At 38.0% G+C, this 20,274-nt stretch overlaps 1 protein-coding gene across 1 annotated transcript in view; it reads right to left on the bottom strand.

Moving 5' to 3' along the window:
- ZNF277 (zinc finger protein 277) overlaps nt 1-20,274 on the bottom strand; it is a 123,343-nt gene that overhangs the window by 14,299 nt on the left and 88,770 nt on the right. The window contains exons 5-6 of the mRNA XM_058528544.1: nt 5,692-5,783; nt 2,094-2,204 (exon numbers count right to left, since the gene is read on the bottom strand). Coding sequence (XP_058384527.1) covers nt 2,094-2,204; nt 5,692-5,783 — 203 coding nt within the window. The remainder of the gene's footprint in view (nt 1-2,093; nt 2,205-5,691; nt 5,784-20,274) is intronic.

Genomic DNA, 20,274 nt, shown 5'->3' with positions numbered 1-20,274 from the left:
TTCCCAGCTCCAGTACCTACTAGCTATGGGACTTGGTCAATTTACTTGCCGCTTCTGCCATCATTCATTTTCTGATCTCTCAACTGAAGATAATACCTATATTTTAGAGAATTTTTATGATTACTTATATATATATACACATATATAATTTATATATGTGAATATTTAATACATATATATGAACAAAATATATGTATGATTTTTGTATATATGAATAAAGTATATCTGTATAATTAATATATAAATAAAATATCTAGCATAGTTCATAGCACACAGTAAGCGCTCAATAAATGGTAACTGTTACTTCTATCCTAGCATTCTCATGTACTTTCTGCTCAAATATTTCTACTGACTGGGAATTCATTACCTAATGAGGCAGTAACTAACAGTTTTGAACAGATTACTAACAAAATATCTTTCTCACCCTAAGCTTGACAGTTGACACTGCCAGTAATATTAACCCAACAATCCCTACTTTTTGGAGTCACACAGATTAAGTCTAATCTCCCTTCTACATGAAAACTCTCAAATGATTGAAATCTGTTGTTGTTTCAATTTTGAATTCTTCTTTCACCTCTACTAAACATCCTGTCAACTATTTTTTTTTTTTAAAGATTTTATTTATTTTTTTCCCCCCAAAGTCCCAGTAGATAGTTGTATGTCATAGCTGCACATCCTTCTAGTTGCTGTATGTGGGACACGGCCCCAGCATGGCCCGAGAAGCGGTGCGTCGGTGTGCGCCCGGGATCCGAACCCAGGCCGCCAGCAGCGGAGCGCGCGCACTTAACCGCCAAGCCACGGCGGCCGGCCCTTGTCAACTATTTTTTATGCCACAGAAATAACTATGTTCTTTTACAGTAAACAATTTATAGATGATAAACTGATTAGGGATATTCATTACTGCACAAATCAGAATTTTGTGCTACCAAATTCTAGCACATTTGGTATTATTTTATAAATGAAGGGTCATCCAATAAAAGAGTGAAGGGACTTGTTTTAACATAGTGTTGATATCAGAATTTGAATTCAGAACTTTTTATAATTGATCTATATCACTTGATACTTCTTCTTCTTTTTTTTTTGGTGAGGAACATTGGCCCTTACCTAACATCTGTTGCCAATCTTCCTCTTTCTGCTTAAAGGAAGATTGTCCCTTAGCTAACTTCTGTGCCAATCTTTCCCCATTTTGTACATGGGACACTGCACAGCATGGCTTAACGAGTGGCGCGTAGGTCTGCACCCAGGATCCGAACCTGCGAACCCTGGTTCGCAGGTTTGCTGAAGCAGTATGTGTGAAATTAACCACTATGCTACCAGGCCAGCCCCTAATACTTCTTTTTTAATGTTATTTCTCCAAATGTTGTGGGCTGAGATACCACACTCTTTAGTATTATACTTAAATGAAGAAAACTAGGTTTTGAGAGAAAAAATCTCATGCCCTTTCCTAGAAAGAAAAGTGGACAGATTTTTGAAAGCCATTTTGGTGACCTAGAGAATTTCCCTCCTTATTTCTACAAGTTAAGCTCTAGATACCCAAGGTTGCCAGACTATGACCTGGGGAAAAGTGGAGTGTTATGATATATAAATGTGATTAAATACTGACAAGCAGAAGAATGTATATAGTATGTTATGTCCCACAAAGAGGTGAATAACATACAACAGTTTGGCAATATTTTTACTTTACTAAATATGTAGGAAATTATAATGAAAAGTGAAGGAATTACAAATCCAAAATTAAGAACAGTGGTTTCTGGGGAGATAATAATGAGGAAAGGCACAGAGGGAGATTCAAAGGAATTAATAATGTTCTATTTCTTAGGCTGGATGGTGATTATATTCTTCATATTCTACATAACATACCTTATATGGTATGTACGTCATTTTGTATATATGACACTTTTATTTGAAAAACACCAAAAGGCAATATGATCTCGACAAAATGAGGATTGTCATATAAAATGTGAGATCCTCCAACATGAGAAATGAGAAAATTCCATTTCTTTAATTATTTCTAACTATTAAATTAATTTTTAAAATTCACAAAGTCCAAGATTAAAATAGCTTCAAGTTGTGTTTCATAAAAAAGTACTTACTTGTCGAGCTTTTTCTGTAATGTACATAGAAATTCATTGCAGTTAACAATGTTGTCTGGCAGTCCAATGTTGAAAGCATGTTCTCTGGCCATGTGGTTCAAAAGAACAGATCTAGGAAGAAATTTGAGCAATGTGTATTATTTATAAATTATCTAGGAACAAATCAAGTCAGGAATAGCATTTGCATAACGATAACACTAAATTATAAGTATAAACAAGTGTTAAACATGGAAACACACATTTTGGCTACGAAAGAATGATACGTTATAAAGTATCTAAGTACACATATAATCATATCAGTTCTTTAAAGGGAGTCCAAGTTTGTTCCACTATCTGTCACTGGGCAGGGTTACTCTGCACAGGTGAATTGGGTTTCTGTCCTTTAAACTAATAAACTGTGCTTTGCCTACTTTTTCAATTTATCATGGGGAAGAGGAAGAGACAACTGCCCAAGAGAAATATGACCTGCTATGACCTGGAATCATGGACATTTAGTCAGCTTATCACTGGACAGACCTGGAACCCATAGTTAACACATCTATTTACATGTATGGGTTATGATAACCTGGATACACAAGGACCAGCCTATTGATTAGTTTACGCCGAAAAGGAAAATTTTAATTTATATAACATTTACATAGCGAAAAAGCCTATGTGTAAAATATATTCTATTGGGCCTTTATCACAACTTTAGTTCATAAAATAAAGGTGATAGTTTTTGGAAACTCTTTAGTACACATACCACTGACAGACTGCATAGTGACACATTATACGGTTTATTTTATCTAGCTTAATTAGACATTTAGCTGGCCTCAAAAGAATTTTTTTTTTAGTTTTTTTTTCCCCTTTAGAAAGGGAAACAAAGCAACTACTTCTAAGAAAATGTTAAGAGGCTGGGAACCTCTTGTAGGGGGTAGGGTGGGTGAGTAGCAGGGGCTGTGAGGCAGAGGGCTGGAAACTTCCCCCATCCCGAAGGCTGTGTTGGGGCAGGGTACAGTGCCTCTGGATCCAGGGAGGTTCTCCTTCGAGTAGCCTAGCCATAGTTACATCTGCCCAGAACTTCCAGGACAAAGATCCAGACCCTAGGTTGTGCCTGGATGGGGTCATAAATAATAGGTGGCTCAAGGGGTATGCGTGAGTTGGGAGGTTTCTCTCATTTCCAGTCTATGTGGCATCAGGATCTCCTGTCTGTAAGGGTCACAATGAACGTACTCATGCGAGACTAGTTCTGCTCTTGACCTCTCTTGGGCCTAAAGGCCTGGCATCTAGGGTCTATAAGTTAGGAGACGGGAGCTAAGCCAGTGTATTTTTCCTTCTCAAATATTTTTCCCTTTTTACACTGTAGGAATAAAGATTTCCTTGCAAAGTAAACACTGCAGTTGCCTGAGGCAATATCTGTTGGGGTAAACAATAGGCTGGCCAAAAACCTTAAAAGGAAAATCTGGGGAATGAGATGTCCATGGAGGACTTTGAAAAGTTCCAACATACTCCTGGGGATCAAGAAGACCATGCACATGTGCAGGGCTATGTGCATGCCCAGCAAATACCTGAGAAGACCCTAATCTCTCACCTCTGGCTGAGTGTGAGACTCCACCACAAGTAAGAAGTAAAGACTAGGGCAGAGCTATAACCTGATGGAACGCTGAAGGTGTCTCCCAACCCACACACAGGGCCCCTTGAAAAGGGCAGAAAATATACTGGTTCAAGGCATTTAAGGAAATCTCTGTCTTATCATTAGCTGAACACTAAGCTTAACTAAGCAGATAGTTCAGTGGCCGCACACAACCAAGAATACACACTTTAGAGAATTAGTCCAAAAAAGTCACTAAATATACAAACAGCAACAACACAAACCCTGGTTGGGGTTGGGGAGGAATCTGATTCCTAGAGTTACTACAGTATATTATTTAAAATGTTGAGTTTTCAACAAAAACCTACAAGACATGCAAAGAAACAAGAAACTATGGCCCATTTGCACGAAAAGAAAGGAGTCAATAGAAATTGTGCCTGAGGAAGCTCAAACATTGGACTTACCAAAGACTTTAAATTACCTAATACGAATATGTTCAAAGAACTAAAGGAAACCATGCCTAAAGAATCAAAGGAAAGCAGGAGAATTTTATCTCACCAAAAAGAGAATATTAATAAAAAGACAGAAATTAAAAAATATATATATATACAAATTCTGGAGTTGAAAAGTACAAGAACTAAAATGAAAAATTCACTAGACGGACTCAAAAGAAAATTTGAGCTGGCAGAAGAATGAACCAATGATCTTCAAGATTAGTCAATTGAGATTTTCCAGTCTGAGGAACAGAATAAAAAAGAATGAGGAAAAATAAACCGAGCCTTAGAGACCATCACGTCTACCAGCATATATATAATAGGATTCTCAAAAGGCGAGGAGAGAGAGAAAGGGGCAGAAAGAACATGTGAAGAAATAATGGCTGAAAACTTCCTAAATTTGATGAAATATATTAAGCCAAACATCTAAGAAGCTCAACAAACTTCAAGTAGAATAAAGCAGAGAGACTCATACCAAGACAAAAACTGCTGAAATCCAAACACAAAGAGAGAATCATGAAAGTAGCATGAGAAAAGTGATTCATCATGCACAAAGGAATCCTTAATAATACTAATACAGATTTCTCATCAAAAATCACAGAAACTAGAAGGCAGTGAGATGACATATTCAAAGTGCTTAAGGAAGAAGACTGTCAACCAAGAATTCTATATCCAAAAAAAAGATTCCTCAGGGGCTGGCCCGGTGGCGTAGTGGTTAAGTGCGCGAACTCCACTTCAGTGGCCCAGGGTTCACAGGTTTGGATCCCAGGCACGGACGACGCACTGCTTGTCAAGCCATGCTGTGGCGGCGTTCCATATAAAGTAGAGGAAGATGGGCACAGATGTTAGCTCAGGGCCAATCTTCCTCAAGAAAAAAGGGGAGGACTGGCATCAGATGTTAGCTCAGGGCCAGTCCTCCTCACTCACACACACACACACACACACACACACACACACACACACACACAAAAGTACAGGTGTCCTGGGGAACCCCTGAACTTGTGGGTGGTGTCTAAAGTGGAGGAGCTCTCGTTGGGAACGAAGCCCTTAAACCTATAGAGTCTGATGCTAACTCAGTGTTAGAAATGAATGACAGTACACCAGTTGGTTTTGGACCAGTTGGGGCTGTTGACAGAATTACCAATCCCTCAGTTTTTTTTCCTTAGATCTTTATCAATTTTAACATTCAAAAGTGAAACACCAAAACCGGTTAAATGTTTAGAGGTAATGAATTAATATAGAAGGGTGTGTCTGTAGTAGTTTGTTGCACACAGTCCTGCTTGTCAGCCAAGTTAAGAAGGCCTATAACATAAAACAGAAATCTATTTTTGGCATTTAAAAAATTTATTCCCCTGCTTTGCTTAGAACAACTATAGTCCATCTTTGATGTTAGGCATACTAAAAAAAATTACTGCTGACATATGAAAGGGTCCTGAGCCAAGCGATAGAACTCAACTTATATAACCATTATGGATGTTTTGATGAGTTTTCAGATGAAAAACAGTAACATTTAAAGACAGGCATAACGGCAAACCTGTTTCCGAGGAATTCCTCATTGCAAAACATACAAATGCCATGAAAACTGTTATCGTTTCGTTCTTGCTGCTGTTGTTCCAGAATTTCTTTCTGTAAAGCAGAAACAGATATATGATATTATCTTTAGTAAATGCACAATTAGCTAATGAAAAACGTCATAATCTGCACGGGAGGAAATTGGGGTAGAAGCAACAAAGGAAGCGTATAAACACTGACAATATGGCAAATTTCTCCATTCCTGTCTTTGTACTCAAACAAGTCTATACTGTTAAATGCCTACAGAATACTCCAGTTGGATAGCTATGTAGGAAACTCAAAGTCAACAAGGTCTCACCTTCCCTACCCTGTCCTTCCTCCTGTCTTTATTAGTGGTCTCCCATCCTCACCCTCTTCCAAAACCAAAAATGTGGTGGGATCTTTGACTTGCTCCTTTCTGTAATTCTCAGTTTAGTTTGTAATCAAGTTACGATCAATTTTTCACTTGAACTATCTTTCATATTACTTCTCTCCACCGTTCCCAATGTTATCATCCTGAGTCCAGTTTTTAATCCGTCATTATGGGATTACTATAAGTGAGTCTCCTAGTGGGTCTCTCTGATTTCAATCCTTTTCCCATCACATCCATTCTTTCTTTTGCTGCTGGAAAAACTTTTCTTAAACATTGTTTTCATGCACAATTATCGTGTTCCTTTCCAATTTTAAATATGCTTTAGTAACATCCTGCTCTAATCAGGGTGGTTTTACACATTATTTTTCCTTGAGGTCATTTTATTTCTCTTTGCTTTTTCACTTACAAATCTTATCTGTTCTTTAAAATCCAACTTGATTCCCATTTCTATCATGTAGCCATTTCTGGACTATGGTACAACAGTTAAGAGCTCAGACTCTGAAACATTGAGCAGACCTAGATTTGAAACCTCGCTCTCATCTGTACTCGATATTTTATTTAACCTTGTTAATCCCCAGTTTTCTCATTTTTAAGATGAAAATGAAAATATTATCTCACATCATTGTTTACAGGATTAAATCAGATACTTTATGTAAAGAGTTCAAATTGTGCATGGGTCATTAAATGTTGGATATTATTGTTATCCAGCCAACATCAATTTCCATTGCTTATTACCCATCATCTCTTTGGTAACTATTGCCTACTTTGTCTTCTGAAGGGATACGAAAACTCTCTGAAGTCAAAAGAAAGTCATTATGCTGTTCTTATATTACATCGGCATACTACTCTCCAGCTTCTCTTATAACATGGAGCTCAAAATAGCAACTTCATAAAGTTTATTGCTGATTCTATAAATATTTATAGAAAAGCATAAAAATGAGCTAGTATCTAGAAGCTTAATAAATTCCATGTGGCATTTCTGGAACTGTAGCACCAAACATCTAGAAATGTTAATCCACTGAAGAAATAAAAATTAAGAAGCCACTAAGATAAAAATCAATTCAGAGGAGTGACGTCAGCATCATGGCGGAGTGAGCTTTCCCGTGAATTCTTCCCCCACAAGATACAACAAAAGTAACAGCCACAGAGCAACAACGGAATCCCAGACAGTGAAAAGCTAGAGTGGAGGGATCCACAGTGCCGCACATCTGAGAGCGGAACGTGCTGGGCCCCCGGAGGAAGTGGGGAGAGGTAAGGAGAACTCCGCTCCCCCCCCATCAGAGCAGCGATCCGGTCCGCGTGGCTCCCAGAGAGGGGGGAGGGGCGGCCCTCGGCGGGAAACTGTAGCTCTTCGGGCTCTCTCAGCCAGTGGGAAACTCCCGCACAGAGGGCTCAGAGGAGCCACAGGGCTACCATCAACATCTGAGCAACCCAGAGAGCGGATAAAGAGGGACAAACGAGAAGCCTCCCACGTCAGGGACCCAGAGGGCAAAAGAGAGAGCTCCCCCCTCCCCGCAACCCGGAGTCTGCAGCTCGACCAGATCTAGCGGTCCGAGGCAGACCTGAATAAACTGGACTGGACCCGTGGATCGCAGTGGGGAAACAAAACAAAACAAAACAAAACAAAACTGCGGATCGCAGCAGAAAAACTGGGGCAGAGCGCAGGGGGCTTAGACTACACAGCCCTTTACCACCAGACAGTGGCGGCAGGTGGAAATTGCAACCAGAGACTTCCAGGATGAGGAAAATCAAAACCAACACAGGAACCACAATGCAAAAATATATGAAATCACCAGACCAGAAACAAAATGACAAGCACCCAGAAATCAACCCCGAAGACACAGAAATCCATAAACTAAATGACAGAGATTTCAAAATAGCTATCATAAAAACACTCAACGAAATACGAGACAACACAGACAAACAATTCAATGAGATTAGGAGTTTCTTCACAAAAGAGATTGAAATCATAAAGAAAAACCTATCAGTGCTGATGGAGATGAAGAACACAATGGAGGAGATAAAGGAGAATCTGGAATCTTTAAAGAACAGAGCTGACAATATGGAGGAAAGAATTAGTACTTTAGAGGATAGGAATACAGATATACTCCAGATGGAAGAAGAGAGAGAACTAAGACTAAAAAGAAATGAAGAAAGACTCCGAGAAATATCGGACTCTATTAGAAAATGTAACATAAGAATTATAGGTATTCCTGAGGGAGAGGAGAGGGAAAGAGGAACAGAGAGCCTATTCAAGGAAATAATAGCTGAAAATTTCCCAAATCTGGGGAAGGAACAGGAAATACCAGTAAGCGAAGCCAACAGGACGCCTATATATATTAACAGACAAAGGCCTTCACCACGACACCTAGTGGTAAGGCTAGCCAGGGTCAACGACAAAGAAACAATATTAAGGGCAGCTAGACAAAAACAAAAAATAACGTACAAAGGAACTCCCATCAGGCTCTCAGCGGATTTCTCAACAGAAACTTTTCAGGCTAGAAGAGACTGGAATGATATATTCAAAATACTAAAAGACAAAAACTTTCAGCCAAGAATACTCTATCCAGCAAAAATATCCTTCAAATATGATGGAGAAATAGTAACTCTCCCAGATAAACAAAAGCTAAGGGAGTTCATGGCCACGAGACCGCCACTACAAGAAATACTCAAGAAGGCCCTCAGGCCTGAAAACAAGAAGAGAAAGGGAACACAAAGCTTGGAGTAAGGAGAAAAGTAGATAGACAAAATCAGAGAAATAGTAGATCTTTACTGGAATAGGTTAGCAACCACTTAAATACTAAACTCAAAGATCAAAGGAAGAAATTCACCAAAAATAAATTTAACCTCATCACTGTAAACACACAGCCACAACACAAGATAGAATAAGGTATAACAAGAGCAACTTAGAAGGGGAAGAGGAAAGTGACTGAATTGACTTAGTATAAGGAAATAGGAGGCTATCAGATAATGGACTATCTCATACAGAAGATTTTTCGCCCAAACCTCAAGGTAACCACTAAACAAATAATCAAATTAAAACCACATATGATAAACAAAGAGAAAACTAGAAGAATCATAAGACAGAACAACCAAACTGAATTGGCAGTCCAAAACAAATGGGACAAGAAACAAAGGAAATGCAAAAGAACCAGAAAATAAGTGACAAAACAGCAACATTCAACCCTCATATTTCAATAATTACCCTAAATGTAAATGGATTGAACTCTCCAATCAAAAGATACAGAGTGGCAGGATGGATTAAAAAGCAAGACCCAACAATATGCTGCCTTCAGGAAACACATCTTAGCACTAAAGACAAGCACAGGCTCAGAGTGAAAGGATGGAAGACAATACTCCAAGCTAATGGCAAACAAAAGAAAGCAGGTGTTGCCATACTCATATCAGACAAAGTAGACTTCAAGATAAAACAGGTTAAGAAAGACAAAGAAGGGAAATATATAATGATAAAAGGGACACTCCATCAAGAAGACATATCACTTATAAATATATATGCACCCAACATAGGAGCACCAATGTACATAAAACAACTATTAACAAACCTAAAAGGAGAAATCAACAACAACACAATAATAGTAGGGGATCTTAACACCCCACTTACAGCAATGGATAGATCATCCAGACAAAAAGTTAATAAAGAAATATTAGACTTAAATGAAAAACTGGACGAGATGGACCTAGTAGACATATACAGAGCACTTCACCCAAAAACAGCTGACTACACATTCTTCTCAAGTGTGCATGGAACATTCTCTAGGATAGACCATATGTTGGGAAACAAAGCAAGCCTCAATAAATTTAAGAAGATTGAAATCATAACAAGCATCTTTTCAGACCATAAGGCTATGAAACTGGAAATGAACCAGGAAAAAAAACTGGGAAAGTGACAAAAATGTGGAGATTAAACAACATGCTACTGAACAACCAATGGATCATTGATGAAATTAAAGGAGAAATCAAAAACTATCTGGAAACAAACGAAAATGATAACATGCCATATCAAACCATATGGGACGCAGCAAAAGCGGTCCTGAGAGGGAAACTCATAGCGATACAAGCCCACCTTAACAAACAAGAAAAAGCCCTAATAGGCAACCTTAAATTACACCTAACAGAACTAGAAAAAGAAGAACAAACAAAGCCCAAAGCCAGCAGAAGAAGAGAAATAATAAAAATCAGAGCAGAAATAAATGATATTGAGACCAAAAAAACAGTAGAAAGGATTAATGAAACAAAGAGTTGGTTCTTCGAGAAGATAAACAAAATTGACAAACCCTTAGCCAGGCTTACTAAGAAAAAAAGAGAAAAGGCTCAAGTAAATAAAATTAGAAATGAAAGAGGAGAAATTACAACAGATACCATGGAAATACAGAGGATTATAAGAGAATACTATGAGAAATTATATGCCAACAAATTGGACAATCTAGAAGAAATGGATAAATTCTTAGACTTATACAACCTCCCAAAATTGAACCAAGAAGAAATGGAGAATCTGAATAGACCAATCACAAGTAAAGAGATTGAAATAGTAATCAAAAACTTCCCAAAAAATAAAAGTCCAGGACCAGATGGCTTCTCCAGTGAATTTTACCAAACATTCAAAGAAGATTTAATACCCATCCTCCTCAAACTATTCCAAAAAATAGAGGAAGATGGAACACTTCCTGAATCATTCTATGAGGCCAACATCACCCTGATACCAAAACCAGACAAAGACAATACAAAGAAAGAAAATTACAGGCCAATATCGTTGATGAACATTGATGCAAAAATCCTCAACAAAATATTGGCAAACCGAATACAACAATATATTAAAAAGATCATACACCATGATCAAGTGGGATTTATACCAGAGACGCAGGGATGGTTCAACATCCGCAAATCAATCAACGTGATACATCACATCAACAAAACAAAGAATAAAAACCACATGATCGTCTCAATAGACGCAGAGAAGGCATTTGACAAGATACAACATCCATTTATGATAAAAACTCTCAATAAAATGGGAATAGAAGGAAAGTACCTCAACATAATAAAGGCCATATATGACAAACCCACAGCTAACATCATACTCAACGGGGAAAGACTGAAAGCCATTCCTCTGAGAACAGGAACGAGGCAGGGCTGTCTACTCTCACCACTCCTGTTCAACATAGTACTGGAGGTTTTGGCCAGAGCAATTAGGCAAGAAAAAGGAATAAAAGGAATCCAAATAGGTAACGAAGAAGTGAAACTCTCACTATTTGCAGATGACATGATTGTATATATAGAAAACCCTAAAGAATCTGTTGGAAAACTGTTAGAAACAATCAACAACTACAGCAAAGTTGCAGGGTACAAAATCAATCTACAAAAATCAGTTGCATTTCTATATGCTAATAATAAACTAACAGAAAGAGAGCTCAAAAAGATAATACCATTTACAATTGCATCAAAAAGAATAAAATACCTAGGAATAAATCTTACCAAGGAGGTGAAGGACCTATACAATGAGAACTACAAGACATTATTGAGGGAAATCTACGATGACATAAAGAAATGGAAAGATATCCCATGCACGTGGATTGGAAGAATAAACATAGTTAAAATGTCTATATTACCTAAAGCAATCTACAGATTCAATGCAATCCCAATCAGAATCCCAATGACATTCTTCACAGAAATAGAAAAAAGAATACTAAAATTTATATGGGGCAACAAAAGACCCCGAATAGCTAAAGAAATCCTAAAGAAAAAGAACAAAGCAGGAGGCATCACAATTCCTGACTTCAAAACATACTACAAAGCAATAGTAATCAAAACAGCATGGTACTGGTACAAAAACAGACACACAGATCAATGGAACAGAATTGAAAGCCCAGAAATAAAACCACACATATACGGACAGCTAATTTTCGACAAAGGTGCTAAGGACATGCAATGGAGAAAGGAAAGTCTCTTCAATAAATGGTGTTGGGAAAACTGGACAGCCACATGCAAAAGAATGAAAGTGGACCATGTGCTATCGCCATTCACAAAAATTAACTCAAAATGGATCAAAGACCTGAAGGTGAGACCTGAAACTATAAAACTCATAGAAGAAAATATAGGCAACACACTATTTGACATTGGGTTTAAAGGAATCTTTTCGGATGACATGCCTACCCAGACTAGGGAAACTAAAGAAAAAATAAACAAGTGGGACTTTATCAGACTAAAGAGCTTTTATAAGACAAATGAAACCAGAATCAAGATGAACAAACAACCAACCAGCTGGGAGAGAATATTTGCAAAACATACATCTGACAAGGGGTTGATCTCCATAATATATAAAGAACTCACACAATTGAACAACAAAAAAACAAACAACCCGATCAAAAAATGGGCAGAGGAAATGAACAGACACTTCTCCAAGGAAGATATACAGATGGCCAATAGGCACATGAAAAGATGCTCAACATCACTAATCATCAGGGAAATGCAAATCAAAACAACACTAAGATACCACCTCACGCCCGTTAGAATGGCTATAATCACCAAGACAAAAAACAACAAATGTTGGAGAGGATGTGGAGAAACAGGAACCCTCATACACAGCTGGTGGGAATGCAAACTGGTGCAGCCTCTATGGAAAACGGTATGGAGATTCCTCAAAGAATTAAAAATAGAGATGCCCTATGATCCAGCCATCCCACTACTGGGAATCTATCCAACGCACCTGAAATCAACAATCCAAAGAGGCTTATGCACCCCTATGTTCATTGCAGCATTATTCACCATAGCCAAGAAGTGGAAGCAACCTAAGTGTCCCTCGACTGACGACTGGATTAAGAAAATGTGGTATATATATACAATGGAATACTACTCAGCCATAAAAAAAGACAAAATCGTCCCATTTGCAACAACATGGATGGGCCTGGAGCGTATTATGTTAAGTGAAATAAGCCAGAAAGAGAAAGACAAACACTGTATGATCTCACTCATATGTGGAATATAAACCAACACATGGACAGAGAAAACTGGACTGTGGTTACCCGGGAAGTGGGGGTGGGGGGTGGGCACAAGGGGTGAAGGGAGTCATATATGGGGTGATGGACAAACAAAAATGTACAACCCAAAATTTCACAATGTTAGAAACCATTAAAATATCAATAAAAAAAAAAATCAATTCAATAAACTTCCAGTTTCAGCCACGATGGAATAAGGCATTTCACACTTACCCTTCCCCTGTAAACTACTACAAAACAAATTGCTTCATATATTTTATCTGCTTTTAGACATTGGAAAAGAGCACAGGGCTCTGACTCTTGAGAGAGAAAAATAATTCATTGCCAGTTGTCTGTTGGGTAGTATTTTCCAAATTGCAACACAGTGAAGTTAAACCCAAATGAAGTGTAGCTATCTCATTGGGTGGAGAAAAAAAAAGATTGGAGCTCAGGATACTAAAGCGAGTGGAATGTGTGGGACAAAGTACTAGAGAGAAGAGAGCTGTAGATAAGGAGCTCAGGAAACCTGCATTGGGATTCTTTTAATCTTTGTCCAAATACTGAGCTGTACATGTATAGAGCAGGACTCTGTGAGGCCTGACAGAGGAGTTTCCAGGGGCTGTGAAGCTTAATGGAGATTCTGGAAGTTACAGCATTGGAATATGTTGGAGTTCTGACATGCAGAATGAAAAGACCTTGCTTGACACTTCAGGCATACAGCAAAAAGAAAAAAACACTTTTTAGTTCATTAAGTTTAGGGCTTTACGCTGGTAGCATGTGGATGGATAAAAGCAAAAGAAAATAGAATGGGTAAGGTTGACGTAGCAATTTTAATGACTGCTTTTTAAGTTTAAGTAAACTTTACATAGAAACTGAAATTGGCAGTAAAAGTCAAATAAAAGAGGTATTGGAAAAGGAAAACTGAACTTTTACAAACATGCATGGTTTGACTAAAAAAATGAAAACACATTTCAGAGCCCTATATCGACAACCTTGTTAGCAGCAAAAACAAAAACTCAGTAGATAAAGCTCTTGATAAAGATCACTATTACTACCCTGCAGTAAGGCTGAGCACGTACTTTCTCTGCCTGCTCCTGTTGTCAGCCCACATGACCTGTTAGCGCTCATTAAAAATCATCATTCTGGCTCCTATTTCTTTTTTTTTTTATTTTTTTTAAACATTTTTTTTTTAATTTTATTTATTTTTTTCCCCCAAAGCCCCAGTAGATAGTTGTATGTCATAGATGCACATCCTTCTAGTTGCTGTACGTGGGACACGGCCTCAGCATGGCCGGAGAAGCGGTGCGTCAGTGCGCGCCCGGGATCCGAACGCGGGCCGCCAGCAGTGGAGCGCACGCACTTAACCGCTAAGCCACGGCGCCGGCCCCTGGCTCCTATTTCTTAAGCTTGTGATGATATAACCAAAATCTGGCTAAAGAAAAACCTTACTCAGCTTAACATTTCCTTGGTTTTGACTCAGCACAAACATAAAAGATTTGTGAGTCTAAACCAGATTGATACTAAACCATTTAAGGTTTTCTTTGGCCAAATTTAAATTATCAGTTGACCCTGAATTGCATGACCTGAGTGTAGACACTTGAAGTTGTATAAAAACTGGTTCTTAGGAGAGCCTAACTTACACTTTGGTAAATTAGAGGCAGCATGGAATAGACAGGGCAATAAAGCAAGAAGCTGCTTTAATGGCAAGTAACTAAAACCATGCTGTCCTTCTGTTCGTTTGCTCTGGAGTTCCTCTCGTACGTGATTATGCGCTATTGTGGATTCTCAGCTAGTTTACCTGCGCTACCCACAACCACAATAAGCGAGACAGCGGCTCTGGAGCACCTGTGTCGTCCCTGATCTTGCAGGCTCTACACAACTTTAATTTTTACCCAAGTTCATTCTTTCAAGATCTGCCTTTTGTCCATTGCACAAACTCTTTCCCAGACCTTCCTCCAAGCTGAGCTACTTAAACCATTTGTTGTTCCATCTCTGCTTTCTGTTTATTTCATTTGCTTAAGACTCATTTTAAAATCACCATACAGATTTAAAATCACCAGAGCAGAAAGAGCTCTATAATTGGGAAAAATGGACACAGTGACTAGGTAGTTCAGTTTTAGTTGGGTTCTCTGCTCCAACTGCTCAGCTCCAACTTGTATTCTTGCCACACCTGACTCTTCTGGTTGCAATAATGTGAATACTCTGCCTATTCCTTCTTGGCTATCTGCCTGTCTCCTCATTAACATTTTCTATTTCTACTCACTACATCTGACCTCTCCAGTAAGATTTCCTTTATGACCAATCCTGCTCAGTACTGGCTTTTTGGAATTTGAGAACTGAAAAGGACCTCATGAAACGATTTACAAACTCCCTATAAAGAAATGTTAGGGTAACTTGTTTAAAGCTACATAGCTACTTGGTGCCAAAGACAGTGATACTTTCAGTATCACTTCTTTTCTTTCAGTATTGCTTCTTTTTTCTCAGAAGGTACCCACTGTATCACGTGTAGTGAACAAACAAGTTCAGAAGCCAGGGGATAGAGACCTGGAGAGACAGAGCAACATAAAAATCTTTCTTACAAAATATCCACACGAAAGCTTCATTACATGAGTCTAATGTGAATTAGCTTCTCAGTATTTGAGGCTTTAGAACACACTAAAATAACAGGACAGATAAGGTACACAAATAGAATTATGCCTTATTCCTGACTTAATCAGAAAAATTGGTATTTTGGATAAGTAGATTTTATAGAGTGCAGGAATTTTAATTTGGTATTTAAAGGGTTAATAGTTTTGCACAAGTTGGTTTCCAAGACATTTCTCATGTTTTCTCTACTTTCTAAACTCAAGATATAACTTAACCTGTTCTGTATGATACAGAATCCTTGCTATGAACAATTACTTCTACATTGTACCGTAACATATATCTCACTTTCGGGATCTCTCTGCCCCTACAAATGACTCTAAACTGTTGGGCTCTTCTCCTTTGATTATATTCTCACTCTTTTATGGCCATCTGTGTTTATCTCTTTTTATTCACTGAAGCTTTTCATCACTGTTAGTGCGTCTACTTCTGTACCCACCAACTGGCTCCCCCATCTACACCTCCATTCCATTTGCTATTTGTTATCCTTTCTTTAGATCTCCTGTTCTTCCCCTTAACCTAGAACAAAACTTTAAGAATTCCTAAAATCCAGCTAAAGAAAAATAGATCATCAAAATTCTATGGATAAAATTATGTTTGGTACCTGAGAAAGAGCAGTTCCCAGTTGTCTTCTTTGGATAGGTTTTGTGGCAGTTATTTTCATCTGATAGGGATACTTTCTCTTATTTCTGGTTTTTCTGCTATTTGGATCTACTGAGGTTACCAGACACTACATGGATAGGTTATAGATAAGACTTTCTCTGTACATACATTTTAAAAGTATGTTTACCTGATGCATGCTCAGAGGAACGGAAGTCAAAATTTGATTGTAAATGGACCTTGAAAAAGTAGTCCATGAATATGTAATGACTATATCTGGAAGTGGAACAACCAGAACTGGTACTTGATGAAGCTTTAAGTAACACTAAATAGCTCCCTGTTTTCTACTGAGTAAAATCCACAATCTTTAGAATGACATTCACAATGCTTTGTACCTGATTCTAACTTCGGTTTTTAAAAGCCTTCTCTGGCATTGCTTCCTCATATAAACCCTGTAATAGGGAAAAACAAGAACACTTAGTATAATTTATTTGTATATTATTATTCTCAATAGCAGTTCTCAATTCCCTATTATGATTTCTCAAGCCACTCAATGGTTTGGAGTAACTAACTGTTCTCTCTTTTCACCATCCATCTTTGCCTATGGGAGTTCTCCATCCTGATCCTTCAGAACTCAGTTCAAATGTCACGTCTCTGTGGTGAGTAGAAAAAACAGTTGACTGGGATTCAGGAGATCTGTATTCTCGTCCTGTTTTTGTGACTAACTAGCTCTTAATATGGCCTTGGGCAAGCCATTTCTCTAGAACATAGTTTCTGGTGATCCCTAAATTGCGTCTGAAACATTCTACAGATCATAAAGGTGACTGTCCCTGACCACTTTTGTGCTAGAAGCGATACCTCCTTCTTTTGCCACAGTTTGTAGCATTCCATTGGCATCTATATTGCTCGGTCTTCAAAAAAGCTGTGTCTCAACCATGTCTACTAATAGAACATGAACTCCTTTATGCCACATGCACACAATTTCTTACAGCAGATTCTTGTTTTGTTTTTTTTTTGAGGAAGACTGGCCCTGAGCTAACATCTGTTGCCAATCTTCCTCCTTTTTTCCTTTTTTCTCCCCAAAGCCCCAATAAATAGTTGCAGGTCACAGTTGTACATCCTTCTAGTTGCTCTATGTGGGATGCCGCCTCAGCATGGCTTCATGAGTCGTGAGTAGGTCCGTGCCCAGGATCCAAACCAGCGAACCCCGGGCCACTGAAGTGGAGCATGCGAACTGAACTGCTACACCACCAGGCCGGCCTCCTTACAGTAGATTCTTAATAAATACACAACAACTAAATTTACACCCCAGATACAACAACATACACACTACAAATCCGAATGCTCTTCTGAAAATCAAAAGAGACTTCTCAATGGAGAAGATTTTATAGAACATTTGATTATTCCTTACTGACATAGGATTGGCACTTATTATATGGTTTATATTTCATATATAATATAAAATGGAGAACTTTTCACAGCAATAGTAGTTGACAGGACACTGTTTAAACAAGATAATAGCCTACTGTATATGTAAACCATCCTGAATAAAGGAATTTATTATTGGTTATGATTTTAAAAGTTATCAAGTTTTTTTTTTTAAACTTACAACTGACAGTTTTTAGGAATATACAGAGCTACAAAGAGAATTTTATATTGCTATGGGGTAGAGATTTGGGGAATACGTTTTTACTTTTTTTTCAATTAATCATTTTTACTTTTAATACTGTGTAGACAATTTTTGCAACTATTGAAGGAGTTCAGAACGAGCCTCCCCAAAATGTGACACTTTGGCATGTAAATTATTTGAGCTGAAGACAATCAAGGTCCAAAAGACTCAGGAAGAGCTTTTCACCTCCCCCTTAACTGCCTAAAAGAACATAGATAGAGGGCCTGGCCCAGGAAGAGAGCTATCATCAGAGGTAACTACAAAGAGTATGGGCTAGGTGTGGTAACCTGGGGGGAGCTTGGCAGGGCCTATTTGTTCAAATTTCTCTCTGTGCACCATTGTCTCTGCATAGCAGGATAAACATTTGTTTACCAAGTATTTACTTTTCTCATTTTCCTGTGAATTGTCTTCCTTCCCGTTGAAGCCCCAGACCCCTACCCCCTTCTCCTTAGCTCAGGATGTCATATAAGCCTCAACTGTCTGATTGTCTTGGACTCTCTCATATCTATTTGAGGCTCCTGTATGTACGTAATTAAATTTGATTTTCTCCTGTTAATCTGTCTTATGTCAATTTAATTAATAGATCAGCCAACGGGCCAGCCCCATGGCTTAGTGGTTAAGTGCACACGCTCTGCTGCTGGCAGCCTGGGTTCGGATCCCAGGCGTGCACCAATGCACCGCTTCTCCGGCCATGCTGAGGCCGCATCCCACATACAGCAACTAGAAGGATGTGCAACTATGACATACAACTATCTACTGGGGCTTTGGGGGAAAAATAAATAAATAAATAAAATTATTAAAAAAAAAAAAAAATAGATCAGCCAAAAGAATAAAGAAGGGTAGAGGAAAAAGTTTTCCTCCCCTACAGCATATATCTTAAAATCATAACTACGTGTTTGTTACTAAGATGACTTTTTGAGAAAAACAGGAGATACAAGTCAAGATAAGAAAATAAACTAGAATATAATTATTTTTGCTCTATTCTTTAAAAATATTAAGAAAGGAAATAATGGCAACATGCTTTCCCTCCTATCCATTCTAATAAAGTCTACACTATGAAGTGCCTGTGCCTTATAAAACAAATAGGAAATTATCCTTATTTCTTAAAATAGGAACGCCAAATACATTACATATACTTTTAGTCAAATTTTACTAATAGAGAAATTAAATCATATAAAGATGAAAGAAATTATTTTAATTCTTCAACTATTATATCTGTAATAGTTTTTACCCTATTGTAATCAATTCAGTAAATTAAGAAGAGGGTTCTTTACTTGTTGAAATTGGTCTTGCTGACATAGTTATGTCACGATGTGCCAAATGAATTAGTAAACCTGGAAGCTATTCAAGTCAGGTAACTCTGTCACTGTCTCTTTTATTTTCTCACAAATTTTTTATTATGAAAAATTTCACAAACAAAAAATTTGAAAGACTAGTACAATGAACATTCCTATACCCAATATCTCCATTCAATAACTGTCACCATTTTGCCAAAGTTTCTCTCTCTCTCTCTCTATACACACACACAATATACACATATATATTTATGCACCTTTTGTTTGCTGAACCATTTGAAAATAAGTTGCAGACATAATGACACTTCATTCCTAAATACTTCAGCATCTCTCTCCTAAGAAGGACATTCTCCTACATACAACCACAATACCATTATCATCACACCTAAGAAAATCAACAATAATTTCAAAATAGCACATAACACCCAGGCAGTATCTAAATTTCTTCAATTGTCCCAAGAATGTCTTCTAATGTTCTTCTCTTCCCCAGCTCCCCATCCCACCAAGGTTCATACATTTCATTTGGGTGTTGGGTGCACTGCCTCTAAATCTTTTTCTTCTTTTTTTAAATGATTTTTTCATCCAATTCCCCCACCCTCTAAATCTTAAACCACAAAATAACTCAACTTAGGCTTTGATGTATGGAAAAGGGAAAATTTTCCAAACTCAATAACGGTCTTCTAAAGTATATGGATGAGTAGTAGAAAAACCTTGTTAATCTTACTATTTCTATGTAATTAACTCAAAATGCATCCCACCAGATAATTAGCTTGCTGAGGGCAGAACTGCTTTATTCACTTTTGTAGTCCCCACTGTGCTTCACCAACAGGAGTATGCAATAACTGTTGAATGGAGGTGCTCTGTTTCCTATCATCTCTACACTTCCTCAAATCCCTTGAATGGTTAGGAGGAGTCTAGATAGAAGAGAGCCACATCGTCACTATGCCCCCACACCCTTATTCCCATTGCCGTTAACTTGCTATGATGTGAGAAAACA

The sequence above is a fragment of the Diceros bicornis genome, chromosome 3 (assembly GCF_020826845.1).
Source record: "Diceros bicornis minor isolate mBicDic1 chromosome 3, mDicBic1.mat.cur, whole genome shotgun sequence".
Lineage (NCBI taxonomy): Eukaryota > Metazoa > Chordata > Mammalia > Perissodactyla > Rhinocerotidae > Diceros > Diceros bicornis.
Note: the sequence above shows the minus strand (reverse complement) of the source record. Positions and strands in the feature narration are given on the sequence as shown.